Here is a 15985-nt window from a genome sequence, read left to right on the forward strand (position 1 = left end):
AAGTAAGGTGATTTGTGTTATGTATACTGGCCTGTTCCTCTCTTCCTCTGCATAGCTCTTCAATTTTGCCTCTGTAGTCATGCAAATATCAGAGGCCTTTGAAGAAATCTACCAAATAGATAGATTTGGTTTGGATCACCATTTAACCTTTCTTAAATTATCCGAAAAATAACTATTAGCAATGTTTTCTCGTGATTTAACTTGTCTCAGAGTTTGCTCTGATAAACCCTGTCTTGAGAACATTTGTCCAAAACACTCAACAGAAATTGTTTCTCTTTGGAATTGCTGGAAACTGCAATGTATGTGGCAATCAGCAAGTGTTTGGTCATAAACATGAGAGGATATTCTGGAATATGAAATATCCTTATGGAATTTTAATAATTTTGACCTATCCTTTGGAATCAAGCAATCACATTTATGGCAGTGTTGTTGACATGTTGAGGATGGACAGAAGAGGACTGCTTTATTCATCTAAGGCTTACACTGAAGTACTGCCTGAGCTATAACATAAGAAGGCAGAAATTTCAGCTACCTGAATTCTAGAGGGGCGCTTCAACACTTATAAATAAATTATCTGCAAACTTCATAATTTGTTTTACTAACAGCTGAGCAATATTCCATTCTAAATCGCACAACCATACTTTCATTATCCAATCATCTGTTGATGAACATCTAGGCTGTTTCCATTTCCTAAATTTTTGTTTCTTAATTTGAAAAATATTTTGAAAAAGAGATTGTTATAACAACTGAAAAAATAAAATTCTTTGGTATTAAATACACAAAAAATCAATAAAAATAAAGTGACAAAATGTCATACAGCATGTAATTGAATTTCTTAGTGTTGACCATCATAGCCAGATATGAAGAGACATAAACACAATAGTATTGGACAGAATTGAGGGAAGTGGTATTAGGTAATACTCAGCACATTAAAACTGTGATTTACCTGGGGTTGTGCCAAATTTGCTTAAATATTCTTCACATGCTGTGTTAATACGGGCACAGAAATTCATTTAAATGGTTCTGTTCTTGGATGTCACATTCTACTACAATTTTCTGTTTATAAAAACTACTGGTATTTTATGAGCATCAACAATCTTGATACAAGTAGCAACAGAAAATAGCTGTTTTCTGTAAGAATTATTCTGTGTTCTATTTCTCCATGTTCCTTCTCAGAATTTTTCTTCTGCAGTATAAGGAATTTCCTGACCTGCTTTTCAGTTAAAAATGAATACTTTTAATCTATGTCCATAAATTAGGTTACAGTATTGTTCTATGAGGCAGTATAACATGAGGAAACAGGAAAAAATCATATTAGCAGTACATCATTCTGATATTCTGATTCACTTTTCTAGGTAACTTCAGATCTCTCAATAGTGTGGGGAAATTCACATATAACCATAGACCCTGGTAAATCAGTTCAATATATCCTTCATGTGTGCCCTTGGAAACGTGGAGAACTCACAGGTATCAAATCCATTAATAAAATGTTATTATTAAGTACATTGCCAGGAGGATAAGAATAAATGTAACCATTGTTTATAGTTCTATTTTCTAACAAATGACCCACAGATACAATTGCCTTGTCATTTCACTCATTAGTTTTATAAAGAATTAGAGCTTTGAGGGATGTATCTTATGATTAATATTATATGATCTTGGCCAGTTATTCAAATTTATCTGTAGAACACATTCCAAGGAATGGAGATACTTAGTTACAATATTTATATATAAAATTTGATAGATGTTTTCTGATTCTTATATTAGCATAGGAGCTCTATGAAGATGTTTTGAGTATTATTGGACTGGATATTGTGAAAACTATGTGCACAGAATTAATATGTGAAAATAGATTCAAGGTTTGATATGTCTGAACTGTTCTTTATACATCTCTAATAAAGAATTAATTTATATAAAATTCCCCAGTGATCTTTAAAACAAATTATTTCATTGCAAATGAATTACCATAGCAAGAGAAGAGTTTGAAAAGTGATAGAACATAATAGTTAACCAAGCATAGTTGTATGCATCTATAATCCCCACAATTCAGAGACTCAGATAGGAGGATCTTAAATTCCTGGCCAGATTGAGCTATGTAGTGAAATACTGTCTTTTCAGGAAAAAGTTAAGACAAAAGGACTATGATTCATCTAAGTAACATTTTATTTGAATTGGAAGATAATTGCCACAGATTTATCCTTCTGAGGTTGTTATAATGTAAGTTAATGTCAGAATTGTAGAAAGCAGATCACTCATAGTAATTTTGTGGTTTGTCTGTGAAAGGACTCTCAACCCTGTTAACCTAAGTGAAGACATTCTCTGGAAAGGGACTATATGTAATATTACACAATGATTTGAAATGTGGCCTTATTACAAGCATAAATTTGAAGTAATATTTTATTATTATAGGCAAACTAGAAGCTGTATATTGATTAAAGAAATTTCAACTTTCACTCTTATTTTCTTCTCTTTTTCATTGTTTTTCAATTGTCTTAATAACTGGTGGATTTACATAATTTTAGAATTTTAATGTTTTCTTTTGGGGGGATTTTATACATGTGTATTATATTTGCATTATTTTCACCCCGCCTGCCCCGTCCCTTTCCAACTCCTTCCATGTTCCTCTTCCCTTACAATTTCTTGTCCTCTTCTTAGATTAGTATTGTTGCATATAAATATACATATATTTATATTTATAAATATACATATATATGTATTTAATTTATAAATATACATATATATGTATTTAATGCACAGAGCCCATTTAGTGGTGCTCATGTGCCCCTGTGTTTAGGGCTGCCCAGTTGAGATTAACCTCTCAGTGAGCTGGTTCTTAGAGAAACTGATTCTCCCTCCCTCAGCATCCATTGATTACCTGTAGCTCTTCATGTTGAGATGGAACCTCATGAAATTCCCCTCATTTACCTTGGAATGTCAACTGTTATTTTTTTCGTTGTGCAGGTATTATTAGGATACCGTACTGTGGAGATTTCAGGGCTGCAGCTTCTTTATCATGTCCAGAATGCATTAACTAACAGCAGCTGTCTTGTCCCTCTGGCCCTTGCAATTTTACTGTCCCCTCTTTCCCAATGTTCCCTGAGCCTTAGGTATAAAGAGTGACTACATTGTAGATGTGTCAGTAAGACTAGGAACCTCACAGTTACTTCTCTGTGACTGACCCATTGTGGGACTTGTAATAGTCTCCATGTGTTGCAAGAAAGGGCTTCTTTGATGAGTGATGAGAACTACTGTAGAATATAGTACCACAGTTTCATTATGCATTTATTGGTTGAGGGCCATTTAGGATGTTTCTATCTCCTAGCTATTGTGAATAGAGCTGTAATTAACATGGCTGAGCAAATATTTCTGTAGCAGGAAATCTAGTCTCTTGGGTATATGCCAAAGAGTGGTGTATCTGGATCATGTAATAAATTATTTTTTAGAAGTTAAACAATTATCTACACTGATTCCTGTAGTTCCTGCACCAGTTTGCCCTCCAACCAGCAGTGAATGAGAGTTTCTTTTTCCCCACATCATCATAAGCATTTGTTGTCAGATGTTTTCTTAATATTTGTCAATATGGCTGGCATAAGATGAAATCGTAAATTAGTTTTAATTTATATACCTTAATTACCAAGGATGTCAAATGCCTTTTAAAGTATTCCGTAGCCATTTTTAATTCTTTTTATTGTTCCTCTTCTTAAATATACTTTTGTTGAACTTTTGTATTTAATATATCTTAAGCATATATAGAAACCATCCCTTATATGTAACCCCCATAGCCTTCCAGAAGTTGTACATTCTTTTATATATGTTAAGGACTATTAAGCCAAGTTAATGTGCCCTAATGTGCCTCATTCATCCACTGAAGCCTGGCCAGTCTATCACTCCCTTAAACACAAACTATCCCTCACCCAGAAATGGTCAGTTGTTGTCAATAGTTTCTCAGCTAAGTTTGGGGCTTATCAAACATTTCTCCAGTTCTATGCTGATTTTTTTCTGGTATGAGTGTGCATGGGTCTTCTTTTGCAGACACTTTGTTCACAGTAGTCCATTTTGCAACTTGATTGTTTTCTTTATTTTTTTAAGCTTTAAGACAATTTTATTAAAATTTAAGGGAAAAAAATTCCCAGGGCAGGCAAACTTTTTTCTCTGAAGCTTTCTTGAGGGGGAGAATGGAGAGGAGAAGGAAGAAAAAAAAAATGAAGCCATGCTAGTTTAGAGCCTCCATGGATGTCAGACAGGTGGCAGACTAGCAATGACCTAGGATGGAGGAGAAAGGAGTTGTAGAGAAAAAGGGAGTGAAAATCAGAAGTTTGGGGAATCCCAAAGCATAAGGGAGTGCATGCTTAGAAAAGGGGTATGAACAAAAGGAGAGAATTACAGAGAGTCACATGTCTGCCTGCAACTCAATCCACAAGCACTGCCTGATTTTTTTTTTTTTTAGTTCTTTCTATATTTTAGAAATCAATTCTCTTTCAGATGCATAGCTTGCAAGAGTGCGCTCCTACTCTGTAGGCTTTCTCTTAATTATTTCCTTTGTTGTCTGAAACTTTTTATTTTAATGAATTTCCATTTGTCAATTGTCTTTATTCCCTGACTGGATGGAGTCCAATTTAGAAAGTCCATTCTAGCACCTATATCAGGTAGATTACTACCTTTGTTTATTCTAACAGTTTCAAGATTTCAGCTTAATCATTGAGGTCTTTGATACATTTGAATTTGAATTTTTGTGCGGGGTAATAGATACAGATCTAATTTCATTCTCTACTTATGGATATCCTGTTCTCCTCAACACTCTATTTGTTGAAGATGCTGTCTTATCTCCAGTGTGCATATTTGACATTGTGATTAAACATCCTGTGGCTGTAATAGTGTGCATTCATGTTTGGGTCTTTTATTTTGTTCCATTGATCTCTGTGTCCATTTTTTTTTGCCAGTACATGGTGTTTGTAATACTATAGTTCTGTACTAGAGTTTGAAGTCTGGTAAGGCAAGCCGATCAGCATTGCTTTTTTTCGGTGAGAATCAACGTGGACCTGGGGACTTGCCGTTCCATATGGATTTTAGAATTCTTCTGTCTACTTCTGTGATAAATGTCATGGGAGTGGTAATTTGTATTGCATTGGATCTGTAAATTATTTTTGGTAGTATGATCACTTTCTCAAAATTAATTCTACCAATCCATGAGCTAGGGAATTGTTTGCACTTTGTAGTGTCTTCTCAATTGCTTTCTTCAAAAATTTAAACTTTCATTTTAGAGATCTTTCACATCCACGGTTATGTTTATTCCTAGATATTTTTGAAGCTATTATGAATGGGAATATTTCGATGTTCTTTTTCTCTGAATGCTTGTTCTTGGCATGTTAAAATGCTGTTGATTTTTGTAGGTTGATTTTGAACCCTGCTACAATGCTGAAAGTGTTTATCATTGCTAGACAATTTCTGGTCAGATTTTAGGGATGTCTTATACACAATATCATACTAATGGCAAACAGGAATAACTTGATTTTTTTTCCAATTAGTGCTCCTTTAATTTCCTTCTCTTGCTTTGTGCTCTAGGTAAGTTATATTGAAAAGGAGTGGTGATAGTGCACAACCTTGTCTCCCTCCTGAATTTAATAGGAATACATCGAGATTTTCTATATTCAAAATGATGTTGGCTGTGGAGTTGTTCTATATAGTCTTAATTATCTTGATGTATGTTTCCCCCAGTCCTATTTCCTCTGGAACATTTATCATGAAGAAAGATTGGATTTTGTCAAAGTTTTTTTTGCATCAGTTGAAATGAACATGTGATTTTTGCCTTTATGTGCATTCATAGTATTTATTACATTCATTGAGTTACATATGTTGAACCTTCCTTGCATCCCTGGAATAAAGCCAACTTGATTCGGTGGGTGGTCTTTTTGCTGTATGTCTTCATGCAATTTGCAAGTATTTTATTGAGAATTTTTGGATCTATGTTTATTAGGGATACTGGCGTACAGTTTCCTTTTTGTTGTATCTTTACCTAGTTTTGATATTAGAATACTTAATGGCTTCCTGGAAGGAATTGTGGGTTCTTCCTCTGTTTCTATCTTTCTGAATAATACAAGCTGTATTGATTGTAGTTATTTGAAGGCCTGATAAAATTCTGGATCTTCCCTTTTTTAGACAGAAGACTTTATATTATTATTTCAATGCTGTTTCTTGTTCAGGATCTCTTTGTGTTGTTCATCTCTTTTCAATCTGTTTCAGTTCTTGGTTTAATTTTAGTAGTTCACTGAATCTAAGAATTATCCATTTTTAAAGTATTTTCTAACTTAATGGAGTATAAGTGTTTAAAGTATTCTCTTATACTGTTCTAAATTACTTTGGTCACTGTTGTAATGTTTCCCTGTTCATTTCTGATTTTTTTTAATTGTGTGTACATTTTCTTTTGGTTAGTTGGACTAAGGGTTGTTGATCTTGCTTATCTTTTCAAAGAACCAACTCTTAGATTCATTGATTCTTTTTGTCATTTTCTTTGTTTCTATTTCACTGATTTTTCTTCTGATTTTCCCATCTGCTGAGTTTGGCTTTGGTTTGTTCTTGCTTTTCCAGATTCTTGACTTATACCATTAAGTAATTTATTTGTACTCTTTCTGAATTTTTATGTAGGCATGGAGAGCTTTAAATTTCCCTCTTAGTACTCCTTTTAGTGTGTCCCAGAAGTTTTGTTGTGTTATATTTATTTAAATCCTGGAATACTTTTATTTCTCTCTTGATTTCTTCTTTGACTCATTCATTATTCAGTAATGTGTTGTCTAATCTCCATTAATTCATGTAGTTACTAGAATTCCTTTTGCTGTTGATTGTAAGCTTCATTGCATTGTAGTCAGATAGGATACATGGAATATCATTAAAAAAATTTTGGATTTTTTTAAGGTTTGTTTTGTGCCCCAGAATGTGGAAAAATTAATCGGGGTTGTCATCTGTGGTCAATTAGAACTTAGAATACATTGCTCCTGGGTGTTTTGGCTTTTGTACTTTGCATTGAAAAGTAAGCTGTCGCTCTCATGGGTATATGTAACTAGATTTTCTCTTGCAGTTTTCAATACACTCTCTTTGTTCTGTACAATTACTGTTTTACTGCTGTATGTCCTGAGGCATTTCTGTTCTAATTCTGTCTATTGGGTGCTCTGTGTGAGTTTTGTACCTATATAGATATATCTTTCCTTTATTTAGAAAAGTTTTCTTCTATAGCCCTTCTGAAGATGTGGTAATTGCCATCGACAATAGCTGCTTCACCTTCCTCTATGGCTGCAGTTCAGAGATTTGGTCTTTTCATGGTCTTGATCAGCTCCTCTATATTTCATTCCTGTATTTTAAAAATATCATATTGCTTTCCCGAATGGTCCTGATTGCCTCCCTTTATCTTCACATCTTGATATTCTGTTTTCTGCTTGATTCATTCTGCTGGTTAGAGTTTCCTTTCTTTTCTAATTGTGTTATTGAGACTTTCAATTCCTTTTTTATCTCAGGTTGAATTTCCTTCCATATTTCTATCTCTTTCCTTAATTCACTATTCAAATACTGAAATGTCTTTGTCATTTATTTTAGCCGTATGTTTGTATTTTCTTGAGCTTCAGTTAGGAGTTTTTTCCTATCGTTTTCGAGTTCACTGAGAATTTTTTCCTGTATTCTTTAAACTCTTTAATTCTTTGAGCATGTGTATGGTTGTTCTTAGAAGTTCTGTGTCTTGGAGTTCCTTTGTGGGGTTCTCACTATAGAACATTTCTATATGAATCGTGGGATTTGATGGGAGTGTATTATCTTGGTTTTTCAAATTACTGTGTTTTTGCATTGTGACCTGGACATATGGACTTCTTTTATTTGTTGTGTGTCTGATATGAAGTTCTAGTCTGCATATGAGTGGCAGTTTGGTTCTCTTTGTGTTGTTATCATAGATGTAGTTGGGTGCCTTCAAATAAGGTATAGTTGTTGGTCTGTGCTTCAGGTTCTTTGATTTTTTTCATTGAAGGAATAGGACTGATTCCAGGCTGTAGCATGAGCAACATGTTCACGACCTAGCCCTAAAGATGTGGAAATGGCAACAAAATTGGGGGGGGGGTGGATAAGTCACCGGGCTGGTCTGCAGTGAAAACAGGACTTTTAGGGCATAGTTCTTGAGGTGAGGGTTTGTCCAATTTTATAATTTTAGCAAGTCTTCAGTAAAAGACAAGAAGCCATTCATAAGTTTTATGATTGTTCCATTATACTTACCTTGATTTTTTAAAGATAAGCTCTCATCATGAAGTAAATTTCCCTCCCAAAGTCTGATATTGATGGCATAGGTCATAATTGTCCAACTTCATGATTATTTTTCATAATGCATAATAATTCTATAGAAAACATTTAGCTGTGTTACTTATGATCAGAAACATAAAAGGTGCCAAAACAGAGGAACGTCATCGACTGTTTATATACACTTTATCAAAAGTGCTTGGTCCAGCACCTGGACACCAATCTCCTCTCTCTCTCTCTCTCTCTCTCTCTCTCTCTCTCTCTCTCTCTCTCTCTCTCTCTCTCTCTCTCTCTCGTCATGTACACACCACACACAAACACCATTCACAGTCTCAAACACAAAAAATAAATCTTTATGGCCTAACAAGATGGATTAGCTTGTAAAGGTACTTGCTGCTGCTAAGCCCAATGATGTTATGTCAGTCCCTGGCACCTACATGGTAGTAGGAGAGAATCAACTCCTGATATTTGTCCTGTGACCTCCACATGCATCCAATATGTGCTTATACACACATACACATAAGTAAACAGATGAATAAATAATTTAAATTAAAACTTCTAAAGTCTTGTTCCAATCAAGAATCTTCAAATTATTCATCTAGATCTAAGAATTAAATATCTCCATTTCATATGTCTTTCCCTCATGTGAACATTTGTGTTGGTTTGGTAGTTTGGTGAGACTGTACATGTTGAAAACATGATTTTTCTAATTGTATAAAATTCATCATCAGAGTCCATCACCATCTTGTTCAGGTGTCTATTTGACTTGTTCCGTGCTAGAACATGTTTGTTAATTATTACACATTTTGTTATAACATATAAAGATTGACATGATATGTGCTCCTGACTCCAAATGAATTCATAGCTGATTGTAGGAATAGATAGCTGAAAATTATGCTAATCATTGTAAACTTTGATACATTTAAAGCTTAAATCATGGTCACAGGAAGCAGCAAGGGGGGCAGAATTACTTATCCCAACAGTAGCATCTGAAAATGCTTTAATAGGGGATAATGATTTGATATGGATCTTAAAGGAGGAGCTGAAGTTTATTAGCTAATGTGTGATAAGAGCATTTTAGCAGAAAAAAACAAAAACAAATATACTGAAAACACAAAGAAAATAGTTTACATGAGTAAAAAATAAACATAAGTCATGGAGTTTGTATGTGAAGGGAATGTAGAATAACATGCTGTTAGAAATATATGAAGACTTTTCCAGGAAGATCATATTACATTTGTCATTGAAGTGCGATCCATTGAAGACATTTGTAAATGTAAGAGGCATGAGTCAAATGAATATTTATAAGGAAAAAATCTAGATATAATACATAAAACAGAAGGAGAGAGGTAGTATAGTTAAATCCGGGAGGTTATTTACAATTCTTTGGTTATATGCCAACTTACCAGCTTCTAATGTAAACATGGGTCTTCACTTTCAAAAAGAGACTATAAAGTAAGAGTTTAAATATAAGTAGTTTTTCTCAGAATTGATCGTACAAAGCATTGTGAGAGAATAGAAAATTAAGATGTTGAAGGGAGAAAGCAAATAAAACAGCTATCAGATTATTTCTGAAAACTGAGACACCTCTCTGAGATTTGCAAAGAGGATTATTGCACTGGGGGCAAAACACTTGTATTTTTCTACTAATCCTTGTCTAGTAATTATTGAAGTTTGCTTTAGGACAAATTCTAAGAAACAACTGGTATGAATAGGAAAATTTCTACAGAGGAGATTTGACTTCAGGTGCTAATATGTATATCATGGTATATACATACTTTTAATGAGAAATGAATGGGTTTGAAATATTTACAGTAAATTATAAGGTGCTAAGATTGTATTCTGTATGTACCTTTCTGGAGGTTTATACTTGAACTTGTATTATGCCTGGAACAAAAACTAAATATCGACAGTTCTAAATGAGAGTTAAGCTCAAATCAAAGGGAACTCTTGCATGTAGATTTTCTTTTTTATTTTCACTTTTTTATTGAGCTTTTTTAAATTTCATACATTTCCCACTCAAATCCAGACCCCTTCCGCCAGCCGTTTCTCCCCCTATCCCCCCACCAAACCCTATGAACTCTGCCATACATGATGAGTTCTATTCATTCAGGAGTTTGTACCCAAATGTCCTTCAACATAAATGCATACACTGGAGTTTAGTCAGCCCATCAGGTGGTCGTATGTAAGTTATCCTCTCCCTCACCCAGCAGCAATCAGTCTCAAGTAGTTCTCAATCTAATGCTAGTCTGCCACCAATTTCTCACTTCCCCTTTGGGTTTATGCTTAATTGAGCTGACATGGGTCCCATGCTCGACACTACTGCTGCCACAGGCTCACATGAGCAAGCCATATAGATTTTCTTAGTACTATATTAGAAATGAGCAGCACTACATTGTGATTATGTCTTTTTATACCTATCTCTAAATTATATTTATGAATTATATTGTTATTAAAATCAAAATAAACTTGATTGTTATTAAGGTGAATACTGAACACTAATTTTTCCTCATCTCTACTTACATGTTATAGTTATGCTAAAGAAAAGGCTTCAACAGAGGATAACTATGACAAAAATAATTTGTTGAATTGCGATTTATTTAAATATATGAAAAAGTATCGGGATGTTAAGGGGGATAGGAGTACAGCCAAGTGATAGAACACATGCCTAGTATGTGCAAGGCCTTTCAGTGAGGTCTCCAACATCAGAATAAAAATTAGTCTTTAAATAACAACTCTCCCTCATCTAGCAGTGATCAGTTGCCAATAGCTCCTCAGCTAAGGTTGTGGCCTCCTGCACATTTCCCCAGCTCTATTCTGGGTTTTTATGTGAATGTGTTTGCATGAGTCTTGGACATACTGTTATAATTGCTGTAAGTTCATATGAGCAAGTTCCTTGAAGCCTGGAAGACTGTTACCTATGATCGTGTGTAGTGATGCTGGATAGGCTGACAGGGCGCCAGTAAATGAACTCACACAAAGGACATGTGGGTACACCAGCTCAACTCAATAGGCCTTAACATATATGACAGAATGCATCAAGTGGACGGGCTATGGGGGTGTGCAGAGAGGAAAGGAGTTCTAAATGTGATCAAGATATATTGCACGAAGCACACAAAAATTCACTAAAAATATATATTAAACACACACTTTAACATTTATTGCATTCCTTGTGGTATTATGGTCTAAAACATCCTCTAAAAAATATACAACAAGGTTATATTCATAAAGCTTATGCTCCCTCTACTTACAGTGAAAGGTAAATACAATAGATACAAGCAGCTTTGGATACAGTAGATTTGTACAGGTCTTTAGTTCAATAAAATCCCCAAGATAATTTAACTATTACATTAGAAAACTAAACGTAGAGGAACACGTTTAAGGTACTTTTCTGTCATACTAGTGTGTTTAGTTTCTAGTGCAAGTACTCCTGACATAACGCAGTAAAATTCTCTCATTATCTATGGCTTTTAGTAACCCACTGGATCCAGAATGCAGGTAACAGTGATCAATTTTGACATTGTCAACAGTACCTTTGTATTTTGTTTAGAAATATCCCCCATTGTGTTTTCACTTGCTGCATAGTGACTGTGTACATTTATTTCAACATACATACAAATTATTGCCAACAGTCAATTATAAGAATTTGTAGTTCACAAGTTTACACCCTGTTATGATCTCTACTATGAGGCTGGTGCAAGAAAAAAATTGCAAACAAACTTTCAGTCTGTTTTGGTAAGGTTGTTTCTAAATTTCTCCTCAGTGAACTCCTATTTCATGTCAAAACAAAATCTTTGAGGTATAACAGTAAAGTAGTTTTTGTATTAATCTACATTTAAACAACCTAAAAATACTCATTCAAGGTGGTGGTCTGCTACTCTCTGAATGATAAATTTTCTTGCCAATGGCCATCTTTAGTGACAAATTCAACCGAAAATATAATTTCTAATGTGAGACATGGTGAGAAGCATTGCTTGTCATTTGAATTTTCAGTATGAAATGCTGAGCAAAAGCAGTGGCATTTAAATTTTCAGGTTTCATTTTAGGGTCTGGCAATGTGTTCATGCTATCCAGCACATTCCCATGAAAAATTGTACATCTTATACTCTACATTTTTTAGGAGATGTTGCAAAACAACAGATACAGAAATATAGTTTTAAAAATCCTCAAAGCTATTTTGCAAACATTTGAGAATAGAGTTAAAGTTTATAGAGTGTTTGTAGTTCTGGATTTTTAATTTATCATTATTATTTTTTTAATTTTATGTGCATGCATATATTGCCTGCATGTAGGTAAGTGCACCCATGTCGTGCAATGCCCACAGTGGACAGAAGATGCTATCGGATCACCTGGAACTGGATTATGGACAGTTGTTAGCTGCCATGTAGGTGCTGGGATTCGAACCTGGGACTTCTGCAAGAATGGCCAGTGTTCTTAACTGCTAAGCCATTTCTCCAAGCCCCAGTTCTAGATTTTTAAGTACAGGCTTCCCCCTAAAAATGAAAGGTGTATTTGTTGTTGTTTTTAAAGTTTCATACTTACATATTTTTTATTATTTTTTTGAATTTCATACAATGTATTTTTATTGCATTTAGATCATTTCTCCTATTTGTACCACCTACTATCCCCACCCTTTTATATAACAAGGCCTTTAGTGTCAAACTTGTATCCCCAAAGCCCTTCAATGTGAGTGCAGTCATTGGAAACCCAGCCCTACTTGAGGAACTATTGGCAACCAGTGGCTGTGACAGGGGGAGCCAATCTCATTTAAGAAGTCATAACTGAGTACTCAGACTTGATAGAATTTATATATATGAAAAATTCATGAACTCCTGTGGGGGGGCTACAGGGTAGGATTCTTAGAGAAGGAAGTCTAAATATGATTAAAATATATTATATGAAATACAGAAAAAATTTTTAAAAGTATATTTAAAGCTGGGCATGAAGGTGCATGCCTTTAATCCCAGCATTCTGAAGGCAGAAGCATGTGGATCTCTAAGACTAAGGCCAGTCCACCTGGGCTACATGAAGACCCTATCTCAAAAAGACCAAAAATATGAAGAAGTGTATCTAAAAACAGAATGTATCCATAATTGACATACTTCATTTTTATTTTATGAAATATTTTTTTGAATTTTTAAATTGATTTTTTGTGCATATTTCATACAGAACATGTCATCTTCACACCCCATCCCCATTGGCACCCTTCCATAGCTTCACCCCCACCCACTGGAGCCCATACACTCAGTCATCCCTGTTACTGCCCAATGTGTTGTCAGTGCTCCGAGCCATTCCCCAGTGCAAGTCCATCCACTAAGTCTCATCAGCCTATCTAGAGTCCCTTGTTTTAGAAACATCAGCTCTTCTTCACCTAGGAACAATCAGTTGCCAACATTCCATTATATAAGATTAGGGTCTGCTGTTCATTATCCCAGTTCTATATTGGTTTACTGTCTGCCTGAGTTTGCTTGGGGCTTGTGTATGCAGACACCTATGCCATAGAATCATATGAGCAGGTCCCCAGGAGCTTGTAGGAATCTGTTTCTGTATGGTCATGCACACCTTCCCTGGCTCTTACAGTCTTTCCTCCCCCTATTCCATTATGGTCCCTGAGCCTTGGGTAAATGAAGTTTAATAAAGGGGTCCTTTCGAAGGACAATTATTTAGCAGACACATAATCTCTACACTTTGGCCACTTGTGATGTTTTGTGTTTCTATGCCTCCACTGCATGAGGGAGCTTCATTATGGAGAACTGATTCATTAATGTCCTCTTCTTTATCACTATTTTTCTATGTTTCATGAGCCTTAGGTGTAGAGGTTGCATTGCAGATGTGTCACTTAGGCCTGTGCAATTCATAGACAATGTCCATATGTAACCAGTTGTGGTACTTGGTATTAGTCTCTGGCTGCTACAAACTGAGCTTCTTTGATGAATGGTGACAGGGATATTTGTTTATAAGGATTGCGTGCTAGGATCCTCCAATGGGGGGGAACATGTCTTTTGTTTTTCTGAGCCTGTGTTACTTCACTTAGTATAATGGTTTCTAGTGCCATCCAGTTAGCTGAAAATTACACGATTTCATCTTTCTTTACTGCTGAGTAGAACGCCATTGTGTAAATGTACCACAGTTTCATTATCCACTCGCCAGTTGAGGGACACTTAGGTTGCTGCCATCTCTTAGCTATTGTGAAAAGAGTAGCAACAAACATGCTTGTACAAATATCTCTGCCATAGGATGAACTCTTTGGGTATAAGCCAAGGAGTGGTAACACTGGGTCAAATGGTAGGCTCATTTTCAGGTTCTTTAAGCGTTCTCCACACTGCTTTCCATAGGGGTTGCACAAGTTTACATCCCACCATGGGTGGATGACCATTCCCCTTTCCCCACATCCTCTCCAACATTTGTTATCATTTGTTCTCTTCATCTTAGCCAGTCTGACTGGGAAAAGATGAAATCTTAAAATGGTTTTAGTTTACATTTCTCTAATTACCAATGATGTTGAACACCTTTTAAGATGCTTCTTAACTATCTTTATTTTTTCTTTTGAGAACTCTCTGTTCAGTTCCTTATCCCACTTTTATTGGGTTACTTGCTTTCTAGATTCATTATTTTTTCAGTACTTTATATATCCTGGATGTTAAACCTCTGTCAGATGTGTGTCTGGTGAAGATTTTCTCCCACTCTGTGGGTTTTCTCTTCACTTGCATTTTGATTCATTTGATGTACAGAAGCTTTTTAGTTTAATGAGGTCCCATTTATTGATTGTTGAACTTTTTTCTTGAGCAATTGATGTCCGGTTTAGAAAATCCTTTACTATGCCTAATCTTGTAAGTTATTGCCAATGCTTTCTTCTAACAGTTTCAGAGTTTCAGGTTTCACATTGAGGTCTTTGATCCATTTAGAGTTGGCTTTTGTGCAAGGAGAAAGATAGGGGTTTCATTTCATTCTTCTACAGGTGGAGATCCAGTTTTTACAGCACCATTTGCTGAAGATGCTGTCTTTCCTCCAGTCAGTGTTCTTGGCCCCTTTGTCAAATATCAGGTGGCCGAAATTTCATGTACTCATATTCGTGTCTTCAATTTTGTTCCATTGTTCTACGGGTCTATTTCTGTGCCAGTACATGTTGTTTGTATGACTACAGCTCTGTAATACAGTTTAAAATCTGGTTTAGTAATCCCCCCAGCCTAGCTTATAATGCTCAGGGTTATACGGAGTCTTTTGTGCTTCCATATGAATCTTAGGATTTTTTTTTACAACCTCTGAAGAATGTCATGTGGATTTTGATTGGCATTGCATTGAATCTATAAATGGCTTTTGGTAGGATGGTCATTTTGAGTGTTATTTCTTCCAATCCATGAGCATGGGAGGACCTTCTGCCTTCAGGTGTCTTCCTCAATCTCTTTCTTTAAAGACTTAAAATTTTCATTGTAGAGCTCTTTAATGTCTTTGGTCAGGTTTATTCTGAGATATTTTGTATTTTTTGAGGCTATTGTGAAAGGGAGTGTTTCCATGTACTCTTTCTCTTATTGCTTGTTATTGGTATATAGAAACCCTACTGTCTTTTGTAGACTAAATTTGTAACCTGCCACTTTACTGAAAGTGTTAATCATTTCTAGGACTTTTCTGGTGGACTTTTTGGCGTCTCTTAGATATAATATCATATCGTCTACAAAAGAGGGATAATTTGATCTCTTTTTTCCAATTATTACTCCTT

General features: G+C 35.2%; 1 protein-coding gene across 1 annotated transcript in view; it reads left to right on the forward strand.

Moving 5' to 3' along the window:
- The window catches only part of Cfap47 (cilia and flagella associated protein 47), a 337765-nt gene that overhangs the window by 208666 nt on the left and 113114 nt on the right, over positions 1-15985 (forward strand). The window contains exon 49 of the mRNA XM_029561230.1: positions 1356-1467. Coding sequence (XP_029417090.1) covers positions 1356-1467 — 112 coding nt within the window. The remainder of the gene's footprint in view (positions 1-1355; positions 1468-15985) is intronic.

The sequence above is a fragment of the Nannospalax galili genome, unplaced genomic scaffold (assembly GCF_000622305.1).
Source record: "Nannospalax galili isolate Female #2095 unplaced genomic scaffold, S.galili_v1.0 scaffold1733, whole genome shotgun sequence".
In the NCBI taxonomy this organism is placed as follows: domain Eukaryota; kingdom Metazoa; phylum Chordata; class Mammalia; order Rodentia; family Spalacidae; genus Nannospalax; species Nannospalax galili.